Here is an 18,622-nt window from a genome sequence, read left to right on the forward strand (position 1 = left end):
AATTTTAGTTCTACCAAAGATTAAGATTACTAAGACTGAACAGCAGATGGCAGGCATGTCCTCCCCAAAACACTCAAGGGGCTTGGACAACATTAAAAACAAGCAATAAGGTGGGCAGGATCAAGTAGGCGTAAGCTTCATCCTACCCCTTTTGAAGCATGTAAATTGTATGGTAGAGCGATTCCTTTTTTTTGTATCCAATATTTTTTTTTATATTACTTATATGTTTGAAATAAAACAATTAAATAAAAAATGAGACAAACTAGCAAAAAAGAAGCACATCTTTATTTACAGTCTTGATAGTATTTACAGTATTATAGCAAGCACAGGACAATAGTGGGAACACGTGGCAGTGAGGTGCTGTTAAAGAAAACAACTCACCTTAATTATTCCATACGAAAAATCCTGATTTACAAAAAAAAAAGACTTGATCAACAGGTTACCCTAACACTGCCACTGAGCTCTTCTAGAAATGAGGGTCACTGAATGCGATTTATGCAGCTGTTGATGCTGTATGATGTAAAATGACGTTTAATCAATGGACCATGTATATGTGCTATTCCTTCATAAGTTCCAACAAGACTGTGAGCAGAATCAACTGGTTAGAAAGAGTCATAGAGCAAGTCAAAGGGGAGAAAGAGACAAAGGACAAAAGTACGGAAAACATATATATGACAGTAGTAACAAAATGTGAATAAGTCTGTATAAAACCTTTATATTCGTTCAGAAGCTGTTCACTAAATACTTTCTTTTTTATTGTTATATAGATTTAGGTGTTATAGTTCAAACTTCTAGGCATCTATCTATCTATCTATCTATCTATATATAATGTCTCTTGTCTACAGTTATTATTTAACCAAACAAATGGAAAACACAGTAGACTCCTTTGGTTGGAAAATGTGAGGGTAAAGAATCGAGTTGTTTAAGTATTTAAGTTTTTACAAGTTAAGTTACATGAAAAACTACTTCCAAGCAACAGCAAAAACAAAAACAAAGAAAATTAAACTTTATTCTTTTTTATTTTAAATAAACATTACATAATCAACCACACACAGAACGATTAAATACACTCAAAATTAGATGTATTTGCCTCTCTACTCAGTCTCTGAAAACAACACGTACTGTAAAGCTGTGCTGAAAACAAGTTCTTTTGGCATGTTTCATATTTCAGCTAATGCTGCTCAATTTACAGAACAAAAACATACAGACAAGAAGAAGAAGAAGAAGAAGAAGAAGAAAACAAATTCACCATTTCAGGATGAAAACATAGCACCTTGTTCCAGTCACTGTGATCCTTCGACTGGTCTATATAGTGGATAAGAAACCATAGTATGATCAGAAGGTTTGCCATAATGGCATGCTCCCGTTTCTTCAGGATGTTAAAGACAGCGCAGTCCCATGACAAAAGATACACTGTCAGATACAACAGACTGACCTGTCAGCTAACAAGACACATCCACAGTTTCACTATATGCACTCGATGCTATACACAATGGCATGGAAATCAAAAATACTGTACATCCTATGTGCTGGTAAATATGTGAAAGCAAATCTGTTGGTTAACATGAGACGGCTTCTAAAAAGAGCAAATGCTAATCCTTATTACCAAGGCACTGCTTATAATAAAACGACTAACATTAGACACTACCATGGCGTGTAAATGTGGAGACTATCAAAACTCTGTGTTCAAAGCTGAGCTCCAGTGTCTCTACAACACAAACTCATCTCATATGGAAAAAAAACACCACAAATGAACTGCGACCACAAGAAATGCGTGTAAGCACATTTAAGGCCGTGTGAGGGAAACAGACATTTACTGACCAGCGGCAGAAGAAAAAACAAAAAACAAACAAAACAAAAAACCCAGCAAAAAAACATTATGTGCTTGGCCACAGTGTTTCCTTATAGTCTGCTGAGGACAAATGACAACACAAGACAGGCTGATGCAATGCTCATCTATAAAGTTAAATCAGGATGCAAGTACACACACACACACACACACACACATTAAAAATGCTTTTCAATCAGTGCAAAAGTGTTAGCATAATTACGCAGATGTTAAAATGCATTCCCTCCACAGACGCATGCACGCTCAACGTGAGAGTGAAACAACTTCTAAACACACGAGAGGGTTAGGACACACTCTGAAGTCTTATAGAGGTGGAGGGCTCAATTTATATTCCTTTGCAGAATGCAATAAAACTGGGTTGATATTGTCATCACTAGATCAACTATGAGATTTTGTCCCAGTTTATTTCAGGGTTTACCGGCAATTGCATTCACCATCTTGCCGCTGGGCATGGCATCTTTGCAATAACACCAAAATTAAAGACAAAAACCACATTGTAAGAGGGGCCACACACCACCTCCATTCGTAAAAGTTTATGATTGTTTAATTTTTTTTTCCTAAATAAATTATATCTCTCTATATACCTGTATCAATTACATATGTAGGGAAATAAATATATATAATGATCTTACTTTGGAAAAATAAAGTCTTAGCAGAATTGCCGTCCTTAGCACGCACTCTGAAATCAGCCCTTATGATGAAGTTCCATTTTTATATGATCAGTTTGAGGGAAAGCACAAAAAATGGTAACAAGCACACAAAGTATTTGAAAAAAGTAACACCTTACTGTTTTGTTCTTTTAAAAATGGTTTCCACCTACACCTGCCATTAAAATCAAAATGCAGTCGAAAGATGCACCTCTAGAATGAAAAAAAACGTTTATGTATAATAAATATTTACACAAGAGTAAATACACTACAGAGGTATCGATTTGTGTATTCGTTTTTTCTCCTCCACAACTGAGGTAATGCGGAAAACTAGGATTTAAATACATGTTTTTACATCGGTGTTAAGGCATAACGCTGGCTCTGTCCAGCTTAAACAGATTTCAATTACATCTTCTATCTGCATTGGGATTTCTAAGACAAGTGTACTTGGTGCCCATTACTACGGCTCTGCTTTTGAGGAAAAGCAACTGTCTTGACAGATGAGCCGCAGAAACAACAACACTGAACAAAAATCTGCATTTAGGACCACTAAACACAGACAGCAGCATCAAACCATGTGCATGCTTAGGCTCAAGGAACTCCCAGATACACATAGTGTTTTAGCAGTGCGGCTACTGTATATAGTGAACTTTTGAATCATTTCAATACTTGGTATATTTTGCAGGAATTGGATCTAGTAGTAAAAATGTGACCTTTGAAGGAACAAGCAAGATGCAAAAGTGTATTTACATTTTACAAGAGTCAAATAGCACAACTCTGAAATGCTTTTTTTCCCCCCAGATGACTAAAATTGTTCAGGCAAACAAGATACAATTTGAAGACTTCATGCTGTGGCACAGATTGAGACACTATTCTGTGGAAAACTTCAATTATACTTGCACCGTAATACCCTGTGATGCTCAAATACTCGATTTGTGCGCAGCAGAAGTTGTGATGAACCTTTCGCGTTTCGCGCCCATCGTCGCACGGTGGATCTATGATTACCCTACACCTCATCGATCTTTCTGTCATACGAGCTTCGGGAAAAGTTCCTACAAGTTGATAAGAAAATTGTGACAATGTGGACGGAAGACATATGGTTTCCCTGATGCCATAGTCTGCCTGATATGACAGGATGAGGCGTAGAGGTGCAGAGACTGTGGTTATTCAATTAGTCCCTCCTAAAAACGCTGAATGGTGTATTAAAGGTCCATGCTAAATTCTCCATGAAGATCATCTAAGGCCACAACTTTCGTTGAAGAAAGTAAAATGTAAACACTAAAAAACAAAACAAAAGAAAACAAAAACACAAAAAAAGAAGAAGAGAAATGATCACGGCTTTGTAGCTTCAGGACAAACAATGCCCAAAAATACAGAACCACAGAGCATTGAAATGAGAGCGTATACCTTATGACAAAAGGCACTTCAACAACTACCCCCAGTGCCCTGTTTTGGAGTAGATCCACTATTAATCTCCTGATCGTCTTCTTCATCTTCTTCTACCTCTTGCCAGCCACCAAGATGGACAGTGGTGGGCACAGAAATGCTGGAACTGAGGCCGCTGTGTGCCTGGTAACCTGAGAATAAGGGTATAATATCTATTGGTTTGCTGTCTAATGATTTGTAATATCAGGGTATCCACATCAGAACCAGGATTTCAGCACAACAAGAATTTTTGTCACATTCATTTGATTCTGAACTGACACCAACAATATTTATAAAAGTCCTCTGCAAACTAATATTCATAATCTTTGGCTGAATTAAAAATAACAGGTTCTTAAAAATCAACACTTTCATTTACCAGTGTGTGTGTGCAGATCTCTCATTGGCACTGGATTATGCCACTGGCCTGAAGTTCTTGGTGGGTGGGAGCTCTGCTGGTGGAGCTGAAGAGACAAACAGTTTTCAGTGTGCAGCAGAAACGGGTGCTAAACTTATGGTACCTACAAAAGATACTAAAAGCATTACTCTGGCTCAAAATGTGCCTTTCGAGCATTAAATCTTTTAAGCAATACTAAAAATGAAACCATGAACTGAAGCTACGATGATACATGAGAGACCAAAGTAAAGATTTGCATGTTTGTGCATGTCTATGTGCAAAAATAGCACCTAAAATTTTGGAGGAAAAAAAAGGGACATTGGACACACACACACACACACACACACACACACACACACACACACACACACACACACACACACACACACACACACACACACACACACACACACACACACACGTACGTTTGAGAGGCTATAGTTCATGAACAGGAAATTACCTCATGCATGTAGATGGCATGGAGACTCATCTCGGCTGAGGCAAACTCTGACTGCAGTGCATTGCTCCGGACACGAGAGTCACTGTTAGACATACTGGGAAAAAAGCCAAACACTTTTTTTTCAACAAGCATTTGGATTTTGTTTGGTATAGTTTTGTTATAAATAAGCTCAGAATAGAAGTATATAAAATGTAATATTGGAAAATACCTGTCAATTACGGTGCGCTCACTGTGGTACATGGTAGTCTCAGGGTGGACGGAGGAGGGCAGGAGGCCGTGTGACCGGCCACGACTGGTATGCGCGAGCTGAGACGTGGACAAAGAGGCGAGAACGCTGGCTGCAGCAGAAGCAGCGGTGCTCGGTGGGATGAGTCGATGGTCTCGCCCTTGCAGTCCAGATGCAGTTATAACAGGGTGAGCCAGGACACTGGCCAAAAGATTATCAGCCTGGAAACAACAAATGTCAGAAAGTTACAAAAAAATAAAGGAAAAAAATTAATGAGAATAGAAATTACAACAATATATTTCATAATGAAGCCATTATCAGTAATCAAATTTCTAGTAGTTTAGGCATTAAGTATTTATAGGGAAAAACTGATGATCCTAATGGAAAGGGATGACTGCATTACTGAGTTTTCTTTGTACATTAGCTGCCTATATCATTTTTGAGCAAATAAGTAGTTCTTGCTGTTTGTGTTATCGACTTGGTTCCTACCCCAGTGCCAGACTCGTTGGACTGCAGCGAGGTGCAGAGAGGCGCCTCTGAGAGCAGCAGCTGAGTGGAGGGGCCGGCCTGTGCATCATGGTGCACCTTCTCCTTTAAATGGCTGATAAACACTGAGCTCTCCTGAGGGGGCTGCCACCGTGGATTCTTTATGGTGAAATGCATGAGGGACAGCTCCGTTTTGCCATTTTCAGCCTGCTGGTACACAGATGCCTCTGTCTGTCCTTCTGACAGCCACTGATAAAACATCAATAGACAGATCACCTTTTTGATATCATTTTTTTTCCACAGTCTTCATTCACTGAGACATTTGTTCATTCACTCCTGCCAGACAAAAGGAATGGGTCTTACTGTTGGGTTTCCATGGCGTCTGATGTCCATCTGGGCAAAGGAACAGATGTCACCAACTCCAACGACCTCCACGGTGAAGTTCCTGAAGAAGTCAATTATTTCTAGAGACTTGTTTCTCAAGAGGAAGATGAGAATGAAGGGTGTGACAATAGGACTGAGCAACTCCTCCAAGATGAACACCTGAGTGGACAGAGATGACATGAATTTCTGGTTCTGTACGTTTTATTTTATGTACACCCTATAAAAATATGACTGTGACCAATCTGACAGTTTTAGCATTACCCAGGTCCTAGATTAAAAACCCTCATCACAGCCAGAACAAGCACATAATTTCAGTCTGACTTGAGTGTGACAAGTGTGTTCCTATCCACTGAGTTTCTGCATTCCTCACCGCTTTGTACTGGAACAGCTGTGCCACCTCGTCACGGGTCTCACTCTTGTTAGCGTTGCCCCTCCAGTGGTCTGGCATATAGTGAATGTGTGCCAGCACACACTGCAGCAGCTGTTCTGGACACCACGCCATATGCTCATCTGGGATGAAAGACCTGGCGTGGGACAGGTACAAAATGTCAGCATTACAGCTGTGCATTACCTGCACATATGAGACAAATGGATAAGCAAAAGAGAAAAACTTTATCATAAAAAGTTAAAAATTCAGATGGGAGTACCTGATGAAGAATATCTAATACTTGCTCATAGTTTTAATGTGAGTTATTTAAAGAATTACTTCACTGATTAGCTTTCAGCTGAATAAATGAAATAAAAATAGACAAATAATTTGTAACAGTGTATATTGTAGTTGTTTTTTGATGACTGACTGGGTGGGCTTGCTTTGAGGACTCACCTTGCGATAGTTATTGTCACCCCCAGCACAGTAATAGCAGTCAGAATGTGCTGCACTGTCAGAACATCCTCATCATAGACTGTAAGTACGATGAGAACAGCCAGCACTGAGCCTGAGAAGAAGGCAATGTTCTTAGCAATCACAGTCAGCAGTGGCGATGTAAACGAGTTCATGTACTTGGAAGTGGGTTTGTAGCCACGACCCAAACGCCCGTGCAGCTCATGGTCCAGCTCATTGAAGTGACGCAGGTATAAACGACCGTAGAGGGACCATCGACGTGCGCCCAAACTCCCAGGTTCTCTGCGGATCACTTCTGTGTAGCTGAAGAAAGCATAGAGCACCTGCCACACTAGGATGAAGGGACATAGCAGCAAATTGGCCAAACCCATCAGGAGGATGACCCTGCTGAGCTGCTGGGCAAGCTCCAGGCGGTTTCCACTGCGCTTGTACTTGGGGTGCAGATTCCACTTATTCTGAAAGAGTGAGCCAGGGCCCCAGAAAAGGATGAGTTCAAAGTTGTACTTCAGACCCTGGGTTAGAAAGACCACATTGCCCAGCAGGGGGAGCTGCAGGTGCACCGGCAGCAGGGATTTGTTTATCATAGCCACCATGTAGTTCTTAAAACGTAGGATCCGGTGATAAATATCAAGTTCTGTCAGCTCTTTCTTGTGAATGCACATTTGCTGTTCCCTCTGGAGGCTGATTAGACGGTCTTGGACTTCCTGCCATGTGTAGTTGCATAGTTCATCCTGGGAGAAAGACACAAGGAACCCACTCACATTGAGACAAAGCCACAATTTAAAACACTGAGATTTATCATCTCTCTGCATACCAATGAACATGAGTCAAAAAAATTTGTTTGAATGACCTTAATACTCATCTCAAGTTGGTGCACTCACCATTCTGATCTTCAGTGCTTTGATGTAGAACTGCCTGATCTCCCAGTAGTTCAAAAAGTTGCAAATGACCTTAATAAGACGATAGATCCAGAATATAGCAGCCATAATGAGAAGGAATATGATCCAGCTGTTCTCTTGAATCCTGAACAGAAACAAAAGCTCCTTTAAAACATGGCTAACTTCATGTATCAATTCATACATAGTAAACACTGTACATAATGTAGAGTCATTGTAAAATCTCTTACACAATGTCGGTCATACTTTATGGTTTTTAACTAACTTCATTTATACTTTTACTTGTTTTTTTAATCACTGTTGTGTGTATAAAATCCCTGCACTATCTCAGTATAAGGCCCGTACTGGGCATCTGTGGCACTTTTATTTTAACTGTGTTGTTTATTTGTCATTTATTGTAGACAGTACTATTTTTACTCTTTATCATGCTGCAGTAATGGTAAATGGCCTGTATTTGTATAGCGCTTTTCTAGTCCCTAAGGACCCCAAAGCGCTTTACACAACCTGTCATCCACCCATTCACACACACATTCACACACTGTAACACAACAATTTCCCTTGTGGGATTAATAAAGTATTCATCTATCTATCTATCTATCTATCTATCTATCTATCTATCTATCTATCTACACACATTCCCCTCTCCTCTACTAATAATTTAAGTTGGCTCTTCATTATCTAATGACATAATATTTATATGAAGTATGCAACAGCTGATCTTAGATGGAGTAATCTAGTAAACTTCAGTTAACATGTTTTTGGTGGGGGGGGGGGTGTTTGAAGTACAGTGGTGGATGTCTGCTCATTATATTCTAAATTTAAGGAAACCCTTTAATGTTCCCATGTGTCTAAACAAACATTAGCAAATTTTAGTGCAACTGTAAAAGCTCTTTATGAGTTAACATTCAGATGTATTAAACAAAATACAATCTTGTTTTCAGTCCGAGCGTTTTAAAGCTGCTTTATGAGGGAAATTAGATATGGGGTATGAAGAGGACAGAGAGAGCCTAAACTGTGGGACAAGTTGTTCCCAAATTAGAAATCCAAGCGGACGTCATTGCCTTTGATATAAACAACTATTGAGCTGCAGTCAAGCTGAGTCTAGGCTACATGTTGTCAGAAAAAATGTGACAACACAGGAGTGGGAGGGGTAGGTGGGGGGCTTACTCCTGCAGTCAGCTTGTGAGGTGTCATGTGGTAGTCAGCTCGCTGTCCCAGCCAAGCTGTCAGCATCTCGGTTGGCTAGCTGTACCTCACCATAGCTATCAATTACATCGCTCTGTTCTCCAAAGCCAGGCTGAGCTCTCAAAACAAACACCTCCCTCCAAGTAACCATGAGTTGCAGAAATGTTGAAGCTACTAATCTCAGGGTGAATTAAACCAAAAATGAAAAAAACAAAAAAAAAAAACACACAAAAAAAAAAAACACTGAATGAAATATAGAAACCAGTCTAATTAATCTGATGACAAACCATTGCCTTGCATTACAAACACAAGTGAGTTCTAACAGATTTCTAGATTAAAGGAGAAAACATGCTGGTTACAGTTAAATAGTTTTTTTTTTCTTTTCTCAGAGTATGTGACTGTATCTTGCACTCTTGCCAAATCGTTTACAGCCCATAAAGAGATTTAGTGTGAAAGTCTAATTGCGACTGTATTAAGTCAGAATAATGACATCCCTCTAAAGGCCTGTCTCTAATCCTGGACTCTGCTTGAGAACAAAGTGTCTAATCAAACTTCCTGGAATGTGCATGACTTTTCATGCCTGTACATTCTGTCAGATTAAGTCAACTCATCCTTTTCCCACCAGAAAAAAAAAAGAAAACGAATCTCCTTCAGACACCTAAACTGTCTGTAGGATTGTAATATGCCATCATTACCTTGCAGTGCACTCCTGAGTTGGTAGGATGGCATCTGGCAGTGTGACTTTGTTCCGGTCCAAAGGGTTCTGGATTGGCCCTGTGTGGTTGACCGCTCGATTGGCAAACAGGACATCGTATTCCACGCAGTTGACAAGGAACGTTGTGAATGTGACAACAAACAATAGCTGACTGTGAGAGTGAGATTTAAAAAAAAAAAAAAAGAGAGTGATTAGGTTACACACTTAATGAAAATACCAAGAAAACCAAAAGATAACAATGAAAAGTGTTTAATGTTTAACTGCTATAAATAATTAGGTTATAAACAATACACTACACTACACACTGTAGTTAAGTAAAGTCGCCCCATCTGATAAACACCAGGAATAACAAATGTCATACAGGCATGGCAGCAGCACAAACAGCAGGAGTATAAAAAATATGTTGCATTAACATGGCAGCTGGTGAAGGGATTAATCCTAACAGAAAAAGTCATAACAGAATAAATGACCATATTAAAAAAAGATACAAAATAACATTTAGAGACGGAATTGCTTAAAAAAAAAGGGTATTGTCGTCAAAGGCTGGGGTGCACTTAACTCACAGACACATACACAAGGCCAAACAAATTTCCTCTTAGATCTGCAAACACACATCAACCTAATGTTTTGCATTCAATGTGTATCACCTGCTATGATGGTGCAATATTTTAGCCATCTCAACATGGTGAGTATTTCTGTGCAACTCAGTACTTACGCAAGTTCAAAGAACTCGGAAAACATCATACAGGCAAAGCCATTTTTTTGATGAAAGTGATATATGTGAACAACATGGTTAAGGAAAATTTTAAACAGCCCTACAACAGGTATGCAATTATTTTAACTATAAGTATTTAGGGTGTGGACATTCACTATAAGTAAGCTGACTGCACAGTGAAGTGATAACAATCAGTGTAACACAATGTCTAAATATTCATATTTGATCCCATAGCAGCAGCAGCAGAAGTGACATTCAAATGATGTAAAAGGGATCATTCTGGCTTTTGCCAGTTTGTTCACAGAGTTTAAAAGGATATCCTTGTAAAGAAGTTATCCAGGTTCTTGATATGGTGCCATGAGTCTGAAACAGAAATGAGACCATTGGAAAGGCAGAAGTCTTTTACAACTTACTTAACCTCTTATTTTGTTGCATCATTTGTCAGCAGATGGCCAGCCTTTTTAACCTTAACAAGTACAAACTTTAACATACATTAGAAACCACTTTTAACGTAAGCAATAATAATATGTTTACCTTTTAGGCCCTCAGGCACGTGCACCAGTAAATCCTCCTCTCCTGGTGGTGAGTCCTCCTCGTAATCATCAATTCTCTGATACTCCTGGTAAGCTTCAAAGTTGGCCATTGTGCTTCACATTCTTCAGGTCACCCCTCCACAACTAACGAGCTACTTATACTAAAGACTATACGAAACGAAAGCAGACTAGCAACCACAACTACATCCTGCAGCTAGCTACTTAGCAGCTCGAGCACTTCAGGAAGAAAGGAGGTTAGCTACAGCTAACATTAGCCTGCTAACCTGCTCCACTAACGGACGGCGCTTGTGTAACCCTACACGACCATGATGACAAGTAAAATTCTGCGTTGGAGTTAACAATTCAGCACATGAAGCTTCCGTATAGTTAGTAATGAGCGTCCCTTACGTTAATAAAAGATTACTACCTGAGCCAAATGACTGTGCAGAGGCTGGCTAACCTGTGAATGATTCAGCCAGTCTTGTAGTCAGGGTGACACGGTTTGTTTTGTTCCCGTCTGCCGTCGGTTCATCTGCTGATCTTTATCCCTTTTTTAGTGTTTGCTGCTCAGTGTCCACCTCTTCACCACAGCTCGCTTATCTCACACAACTTCGTTTCAGTTACAACACGGCTGTCTTCGGTCGGTTCCGCGGTCCGTTACTTGATTTCCAAAAATACATCAACCTGTGCGTGTGCACTGTTTTTGTCTTTCGCTAACAAATGTCAACAAAACGACTTTGACGTCACTTCTGATCACACTGACGCAATTTCCGAGTAGCAATTGTAGTTTTTTAAATAATTTTCACATGGCAGACCCTCTGTTGTCCGACTTTTTCGCTTTTAGCGTCGTCCAAATAGTCCCAAATATCGATATATAGCTTGCTGTGAAGTAAGCATTTATTCGTCTTGCTTGTGGGTTTCACAAAGAAAAAATCATCTTAAAGCAACGGTCCTAGCTTTCCAGCTGAAATGCATCCTGGGAGAGTTTGAACATGGCAACCTGCAGAGTTTCGCTGGATTACTGTAGAGCTTAAAGATTATTTTGACCTCATGAGTTTATTATCACTGAAAAAGGAGTAAAGGATGCTTCAGTTGCTCAGTTGTAGAGCAAACATCGCTGCTGCACCATTGCGGCCATTGTCGTTGCACTGCCGGTGCAATAAAAGTGCAGACTTATGGAAGTTTTCACGGTAGGTTAAAGTGACCGGTAGCTAATTTAGCCAGTGACAGGCGACCTGTAGATTATACCAGCTGTATAATCCCATATATGTGGTTCTCCTCACTGTCACACTTGACCTACTTTGATTTCCTTTAGCACTGCCAGACTTATTCAGATCTTTTCTCTTAGAAAAAAGCAGTACTGTGACAGTAAAACAAATCAAAACAAAACCACTTTAAAAATATTAAATCATTAACACACAAATGTGAGATTTTTCTTTCTAACTTTTGAGATAACTGAAAATTTCGACTAGTTTTCCTGAATTTTTCCTGAACTGTAAGATAAATGTATAAAAACTTCAACATTTGCCCAAAAAATAGTGAAGTAGCATTAACATACTCAAGTAAATGCATTCTGTTAAATTAAACTTTGGCTTTTGGAAGAAAAAAACAACAATTTGCGGTTTATACTCAAATTCCCACGCAGATAAAGGCTCATCAATCGCTGTAATCACCGCACCTATTAACACGAGCCGTACGTAATCCTAACGCAATAGAGCAAATCCGTTGTATTTGCACATATTATCACTATATATATATATATATATATATATATAAACTGAAGAGAAAGTTTTATACTGGTTTTATACTTTATGCTTTCTTTTGTGTAACTGTGATTATAGTGCCACTTCGTTATAATTGTTAAATACAGGTTCTCTTAACATTGTTTGTTTTCTTGTTTTTTTCTGTCTCATTAATTTCTCAATTTATATGTGTGTGTGTGTGTGTGTGTGTGTATATATATATATATGTATATATATATATATATATATATATATATATATGTGTATATTTTATTAATACGAAGTTGTCAATAAAATATATTTAAAACAAAAATGTTGTTTCAGTTGGGCCACATTTCCTTGTGCTACTCAACTGTAACACAGGGGAACGAATTCATTAAAATTGAGTAGCTGATAACGGCCAGGATTTTTGTTACATTAGTGTTGCAAAACCTTCATGATTTTGATTCCCTGATTTTATTTCTGTCCTGGTCTGTATCCAGGTGGTACACATCCCCAGGGTCTAATGCAAACAGCTCCTCACAGCAGCGTGGCGGTGCTGTCAGTCGCATTTGGAGCCTGACTCAGAGAGCTGTCCGTCAGTCCACCACCAGGACATCGAAACCCCCGGGAGTAGCTTTGAAGTTTATCCTGGGACCAGCAGTACTTACTGTTTCAGCTCGACTGTTTTGCCATGTAGCCCACTGTGAGGCAGATGTGAATAATAACACCCCCGTGGAAGTTGTAGCCAAAAACCCAGTGCCTGACTTCAAATGGCACGTTCTGTGGGAATTTGTAAAACCTCAGCTGTTCACTCTCGTCTGTGCTGTTGTGGTAAGACTGAATCTGTTTACTGATCAAGAATGTCAGTGAAGCAAAAGATTTTAGCCAGTTAGGACATTTATGCTTATCATTTAAAATGGATGTTTTGGGGGGGGGGGGCTGTTTTCCTCAGCTCGCTTTTGGTGCTGCTATCTTGAACATTCAAATCCCCTTGATGCTCGGTGATCTGGTAAATGTTGTGGCACGCTACCTGAGAGAAAATACTGGGAATTATGTTCATGAGATAAGAGGTCCAGCCCTGAAATTACTTGGACTGTATGGTATCCAGGTAAGTACACATGAAATCTCACTAGTTGCACAACTTACTTGTGAACATGAGTCAAGCACAAAATAAATACTACAATCATGAAGTTTGCAATTATCAGCTTTATAATGCAGTCATTCTAATGCTATAGTCAGTGCGTTTTCAGTTAACTATATTAAATTGTTGTGTAGCCGTATACACACACATTTTCTCTCATCTTACTCATTTGGCACTTAAAGATCTCACTGTATAATTTATTTATTTAATCTATTCAATGAAAATTGTTTATTTAACTGGTACTTAATTGCCTCCTTTGTGCAGGGACTGTTGACGAGTGGGTACATTGTTCTGCTCTCGAGGGTGGGGGAAAGAGTGGCGGCAGACATGAGAAAGACCCTTTTTGCATCCTTACTGAGGTACATACATACATATTGACACAAAGGGAAAAAAATCGATGTATACAATAAATGTTATGTATAGTTTGGTGCAGAAGTGTTTAGACCATGAGAAAAGTTTTGTAATTTGGGCTCTAAGTGCTCCCCACAGAGGATTTTAACTCAAAACATAAAGACTTCAGACTGAAATTTGCATTAACAAATTTATGTCTGTAATGTTTATTTACAGACATTTTTCTAACACAGTGACCCATTTTCAAAACATCAAAAGCAACTGGGCATTTTAAGTAATCCAATTACTATGTGTAAAATTGTCTTTCTAAGCAGTTAGTGCAAAATCTTTGATTAATGTTTTGAAAGTCTGCACTTTGATTGTCTAATTTAAAGTTTTTGTCGCGGTGTACAGAAGCACAACTGCAAAAACGGTGTCATAATCCAAATACACGTAACTCTGACTGTATGACATCCACTGTCTGGCAGGGATTCCCATAGTTCACATTGTCTTGTTTGCTTTCTTTCAATTCAGACAAGACGTAGCTTTCTTCGATGCTAATAAAACCGGGCAGCTGGTGAATCGTTTGACTGCTGACATTCAGGAGTTCAAGTCATCCTTTAAACTGGTTATTTCTCAGGTAATAACACAAGAACGATCCGGCAGTGATGATTTTGTTACTAAAGTTTTTCTGGTTTTACGCTTCTAATTCTTATTTTTTTGCACTTTTTTGGTATATTTTCAGGGTCTGCGGAGTATTACACAGACAGTCGGATGTTTTGTCTCCCTCTATGTCATTTCTCCAAAACTCACAGGTTTGACAGTACTTGTCCTCCCCTGTCTTGTGGGAGCAGGAGCTCTCATTGGCTCATTCCTTCGCAGACTATCCCGCTTGGCTCAAGAGCAGGTGTTGTACTATGCATGTTATATTTCATGTATTATAAGCATATAGCGGCTGTCTTAATAAATTCAAGATTTGTTCTAATTACTGCCAGCAGATGTTAGTTAAGTTTGAACTCCTATTTTGAAATGCAGTAAAATGTAAACGAATGCAGCAGTGCTTAATTTATTAGTACCACTGGCACTCAAAGCAACCAATAAAAAGCACTGCATGAGCTATTATTTGCAAAATTAGTATAATTTGCTGTCTGACTGTGTTTTTACTTCTTGCTGTCAAATGCAAGGTAGCAAAGGCGACAGGGGTGGCAGATGAGGCACTTGGTAATGTCCGCACAGTAAAAGCTTTTGCAATGGAGGAACGAGAGCTCCAGTAAGTGAGAATATTTTTTGTTATACTTCTACCCTTTGTACTTTCAGAAAAGCACTATGACAGAGATACAATGTTTTGATTTCCGTAATGTTTTTACACAGGTTATATGCATATGAAGTTGACAAATCATGTGAAATGAATGAAAATCTTGGTACTGGGATTGCCATTTTCCAAGGGCTGTCAAACATAGCCCTGAACTGTGAGTGTCTTTTACAATGTTAATTAGTTGACACACTTTTTAGCAGGCTGTTAAACTACCAACATTATGCTAATGTTTTTGTGTCGTGTTAATACAGGCATTGTCCTTGGAACTATTTTTGCTGGAGGAACTTTAATTTCAAGCAATGAAATGTCTCCTGGAGACCTAATGTCCTTTTTGGTTGCCTCTCAGACTGTTCAGAGGTAAAAACACACAACTTGCTCCACGATGATTTCTCTTTTACTGTTAAATGTATTCTTTCAAAAGTAGTTAATTACAAGTCATGCATTCATTTTATGTTTAGGTCTTTGGCCAGTATCTCCATACTTTTCGGTCAAGTAAGTAAAAACTACGATTATCTGATTATCCAACCAGATTTGAAACCGGAGTATTATAATATGTGAACATTTCCAAATGCCTCAAATATTTTGCTGGCAATCTCTTAACATTTGTCGCAGGTGGTAAGAGGAATGAGCTCTGGGGCTCGGGTTTTTGAATACCTTGCTTTGCAGCCCACTATCCCCCTCTCTGGAGGAGGACGCATTCCATACCATTCACTCACAGGAAGAGTGGACTTCATGAATGTCTCGTTCAGGTTGAAATCCTTCTAATTCAGCTCCAAATCAAATATAAGTTTAAAACTACAACAGAGCACAGACATAAAAGAATGTTTTGTGAATGATGTATTGTTTTCTATTGATATGTTTCCAGTTATCCAACAAGACCAGGCCATCAAGTCTTGCAGAGGTTCAGTTTGACACTACCACCCAGTAAAACAGTCGCCATTGTTGGAGAATCTGGAGGAGGTAATTTCTGACATTTCATTTAGTAACTGTTCGACATTGAAACAATATTGGGTCATCTGATAAATGTTTAACCCTGTAGGAAAGTCCACAGTGGCGTCCCTGCTGGAGCGTTTCTATGACCCTACCAGCGGCGTAGTCATGTTGGACGGCCTCGACATTCGAACACTTGACCTTTGCTGGCTCAGGAGCCAAGTTATCGGATTCATCAATCAGGTCAAGGCTGCTGATCATTTCATGTTCAATTTTTAAAAAGTATTAGTTCCTAACAATTTTCACTGCAACTTTCTTTTTTTCCTCTTTCTCCTTTTTTTTAGGAGCCAGTTTTGTTTGGATCATCCGTCATGGAGAACATCCGTTTTGGGAAGCCTGAGGCTACAGATGCTGAGGTCATTAATGCAGCAAAGCAAGCCAATGCTCACGGCTTCATCACGGGTTTCCCAGACGGCTATAACACCGTGGTTGGTATGTGCTCCCATTTGAGCTTTCACGACTGTTAAGAAACGGTGCCGCTTGTTCATTCTAAACTCCAGATCTTTAAATCCAGGTGAGCGAGGTGTGACATTATCAGGTGGACAGAAACAACGCATTGCCATTTCCCGCGCTTTGATCAAGAACCCCAGTATTCTGGTGCTGGATGAAGCCACAAGTGCTCTGGATGCAGAATCAGAGCGAGTGGTGCAAGAGGCTCTGGACAGAGCCACAAGGGGTCGCACTGTGCTCATCATCGCCCACCGATTAAGCACCATTCAAAGGGCTGACTTGATCTGCGTGATGAGCAATGGTCGTATTGTGGAGGTGAGAAGGCTGAGTATTCAGAACATACTCTGACCTCCATTTAAATCCTCCAGCTAATTTACTCTAGCTTTTAATGTCAGAGATGTACTTTGAATTCTTTCAGTATTCAGTAATAAATATGGACATACTGGTAGCTTCCTTGTTGAGTTGATTGTGTTATATCAATTTTTATTATATCTAACACCTTTTTCTTTTTTGTTACAGGCTGGGACACATGTGGAACTGCTGAGCAAAGGAGGATATTATTCTGATCTCATCCGCAGGCAAAGAGCTGAGGGGCAAAAATGACCACACCCATATTTGTTTACAGTAGCTGTATAATACTGTATAATGGTGTTTATTTTGAAATGCATAGCAAGACATGTGTGGAAAATTAATTATTTAAAATGTACTGTAAATTTGCCAGCTCTGTGACTAGTTTTATGAGAACTTACAAATGTGTATGAACAAATGGACCAATGTGGATTGGCCTGTGATGAACAAATTACACTACTGTATGCGCTGTTATTTCCAATTATAATAGAATTATATCATTATAATGATAGATTATAATGTGCTGGGACAAAATATTAAAATTACTTAAATTAATTTAAAGTGTTTTTTATCTGTTTGTGGGTGACAATAAACCTTTCTTGTTACAAATTTGAAAGAAACTCAACACAGACCCTTACCAGTGATCAGTACTGACATTATTCTAAATTTAAACTCTGGGGAAGGAATTGCTGTTTTGGCATCATTCCTCTTTGCCTCCACATACATTTGTATATATAGTTTTACTACATCCAGGCCACATGTAAAGAAGAAACTTCACAGCCAGCACATATCCCTTGTGCTCTTAAAAGACTAAAGTTAGGTCCATAGTTTGTTAGACAAAGACACTTTTTGTAGTCTTCTGTCTGTACACTATCACAGTGGATTTTACATCTGACTTAAAGGTTCAAGACATTTAACAAAAATTTCATTAACTATTTACTGTACGAGTTACAGACATTTTTATACATAATGCCTCATTTTCAGAGGCTCAAGACTAGTTGGACAAACTAACAATTTTAAATATAAAGACATTGATTCTTGTAAAAACTCTTGGATTGCTTCTGCAGCATTCTTCGGATCACTGTTTGCATCGTGATGCTCACTCCACTCAGTTTACCCTGCTGAACCTGAGCAGAGTATAGCCCTGCACGCAATTCATCCTGCTAATTCTGTCAGCAATCACACTTTGTGGCGCATACCATGCCCATATTATAACATTGGCTCCATGTTATTATATGGGCACGATTATGGGCTTTTTCTTTTACTTAGCATTGTTCTGGTACAAGTTAATCTTGGTTTACGTGACTAAAGAATCTTTTGGCTCTTTAAAATGTTTTGTTGTTACACTCTGTTCTTGAATCCATGAATGTGTTTCTTGATTATAAACTTCAACAATAATACAGCATTATACATATGGGCAGGGATAGCTCAGTAGGTAGAGTGGTGGCCCCATGACCGGAAGGTCGGGGGTTCGACTCCACTGAACGTCTACCCTGAGGTGCCCCTGAGCAGGGTACCGTCCCTACACACTGCTCCCCGGGCGCTGCATTGATGGCTGCCCACTGCTT

At 39.2% G+C, this 18,622-nt stretch overlaps 2 protein-coding genes across 3 annotated transcripts; one reads left to right on the forward strand and one right to left on the reverse strand.

The window, feature by feature from the left end:
- Positions 1-1,000: 1,000 nt before the first annotated feature.
- Positions 1,001-11,483, reverse strand: atg9b (autophagy related 9B). 2 transcript variants are annotated; one of them, XM_082512121.1, is made up of 14 exons: positions 10,758-11,483; positions 10,539-10,586; positions 10,224-10,284; positions 9,489-9,659; positions 7,594-7,735; positions 6,695-7,443; positions 6,242-6,395; positions 5,851-6,030; positions 5,491-5,736; positions 4,984-5,222; positions 4,776-4,869; positions 4,298-4,382; positions 3,904-4,073; positions 1,001-3,774 (listed from the first exon to the last, which is right to left on the reverse strand). In XM_082512121.1, exons 1-13 carry the CDS (start codon positions 10,864-10,866, stop codon positions 3,922-3,924), a joined length of 2,430 nt encoding a protein of 809 aa, XP_082368247.1. In that variant the 5' UTR covers positions 10,867-11,483; the 3' UTR covers positions 1,001-3,774; positions 3,904-3,921. The 2 variants fall into 2 exon arrangements, with proteins under 2 accessions (XP_082368247.1, XP_082368246.1); XM_082512120.1 differs by having other exon boundaries at positions 1,001-4,073.
- A 249-nt stretch (positions 11,484-11,732) lies between these two features.
- Positions 11,733-17,609, forward strand: abcb8 (ATP-binding cassette, sub-family B (MDR/TAP), member 8). Its single transcript, XM_082512122.1, has 16 exons — positions 11,733-11,946; positions 12,981-13,311; positions 13,433-13,588; positions 13,886-13,980; positions 14,486-14,591; positions 14,697-14,858; positions 15,136-15,221; positions 15,323-15,420; positions 15,518-15,623; positions 15,725-15,758; positions 15,879-16,015; positions 16,132-16,226; positions 16,306-16,439; positions 16,541-16,688; positions 16,771-17,021; positions 17,226-17,609. The coding sequence occupies exons 1-16, from the start codon at positions 11,840-11,842 to the stop codon at positions 17,307-17,309; spliced, it is 2,130 nt and encodes a 709-aa protein (XP_082368248.1). The 5' UTR covers positions 11,733-11,839; the 3' UTR covers positions 17,310-17,609.
- Positions 17,610-18,622: the final 1,013 nt, after the last annotated feature.

The sequence above is a fragment of the Aulonocara stuartgranti genome (assembly GCF_965226115.1).
Source record: "Aulonocara stuartgranti genome assembly, chromosome: 18".
Taxonomy (NCBI): domain Eukaryota; kingdom Metazoa; phylum Chordata; class Actinopteri; order Cichliformes; family Cichlidae; genus Aulonocara; species Aulonocara stuartgranti.

Excerpts from the sequence above, each read along its gene's own strand:
- abcb8 (XM_082512122.1), top strand. The coding sequence starts at position 11,840 with ATGCTTCAGTTGCTCAGTTGTAGAGCAAACATCGCTGCTGCACCATTG. Across the intron at positions 13,312-13,432 it reads CTCTCGTCTGTGCTGTTGTG|CTCGCTTTTGGTGCTGCTAT; the intron begins GTAAGACTGAAT and ends TGTTTTCCTCAG. Across the intron at positions 13,981-14,485 it reads CTTTTTGCATCCTTACTGAG|ACAAGACGTAGCTTTCTTCG; the intron begins GTACATACATAC and ends CTTTCAATTCAG.
- atg9b (XM_082512121.1), bottom strand. The coding sequence starts at position 10,866 with ATGGCCAACTTTGAAGCTTACCAGGAGTATCAGAGAATTGATGATTAC. Across the intron at positions 10,587-10,757 it reads CGTGCCTGAGGGCCTAAAAG|ACTCATGGCACCATATCAAG; the intron begins GTAAACATATTA and ends TTTCTGTTTCAG. Across the intron at positions 7,736-9,488 it reads ACTCAGGAGTGCACTGCAAG|GATTCAAGAGAACAGCTGGA; the intron begins GTAATGATGGCA and ends GTTTCTGTTCAG.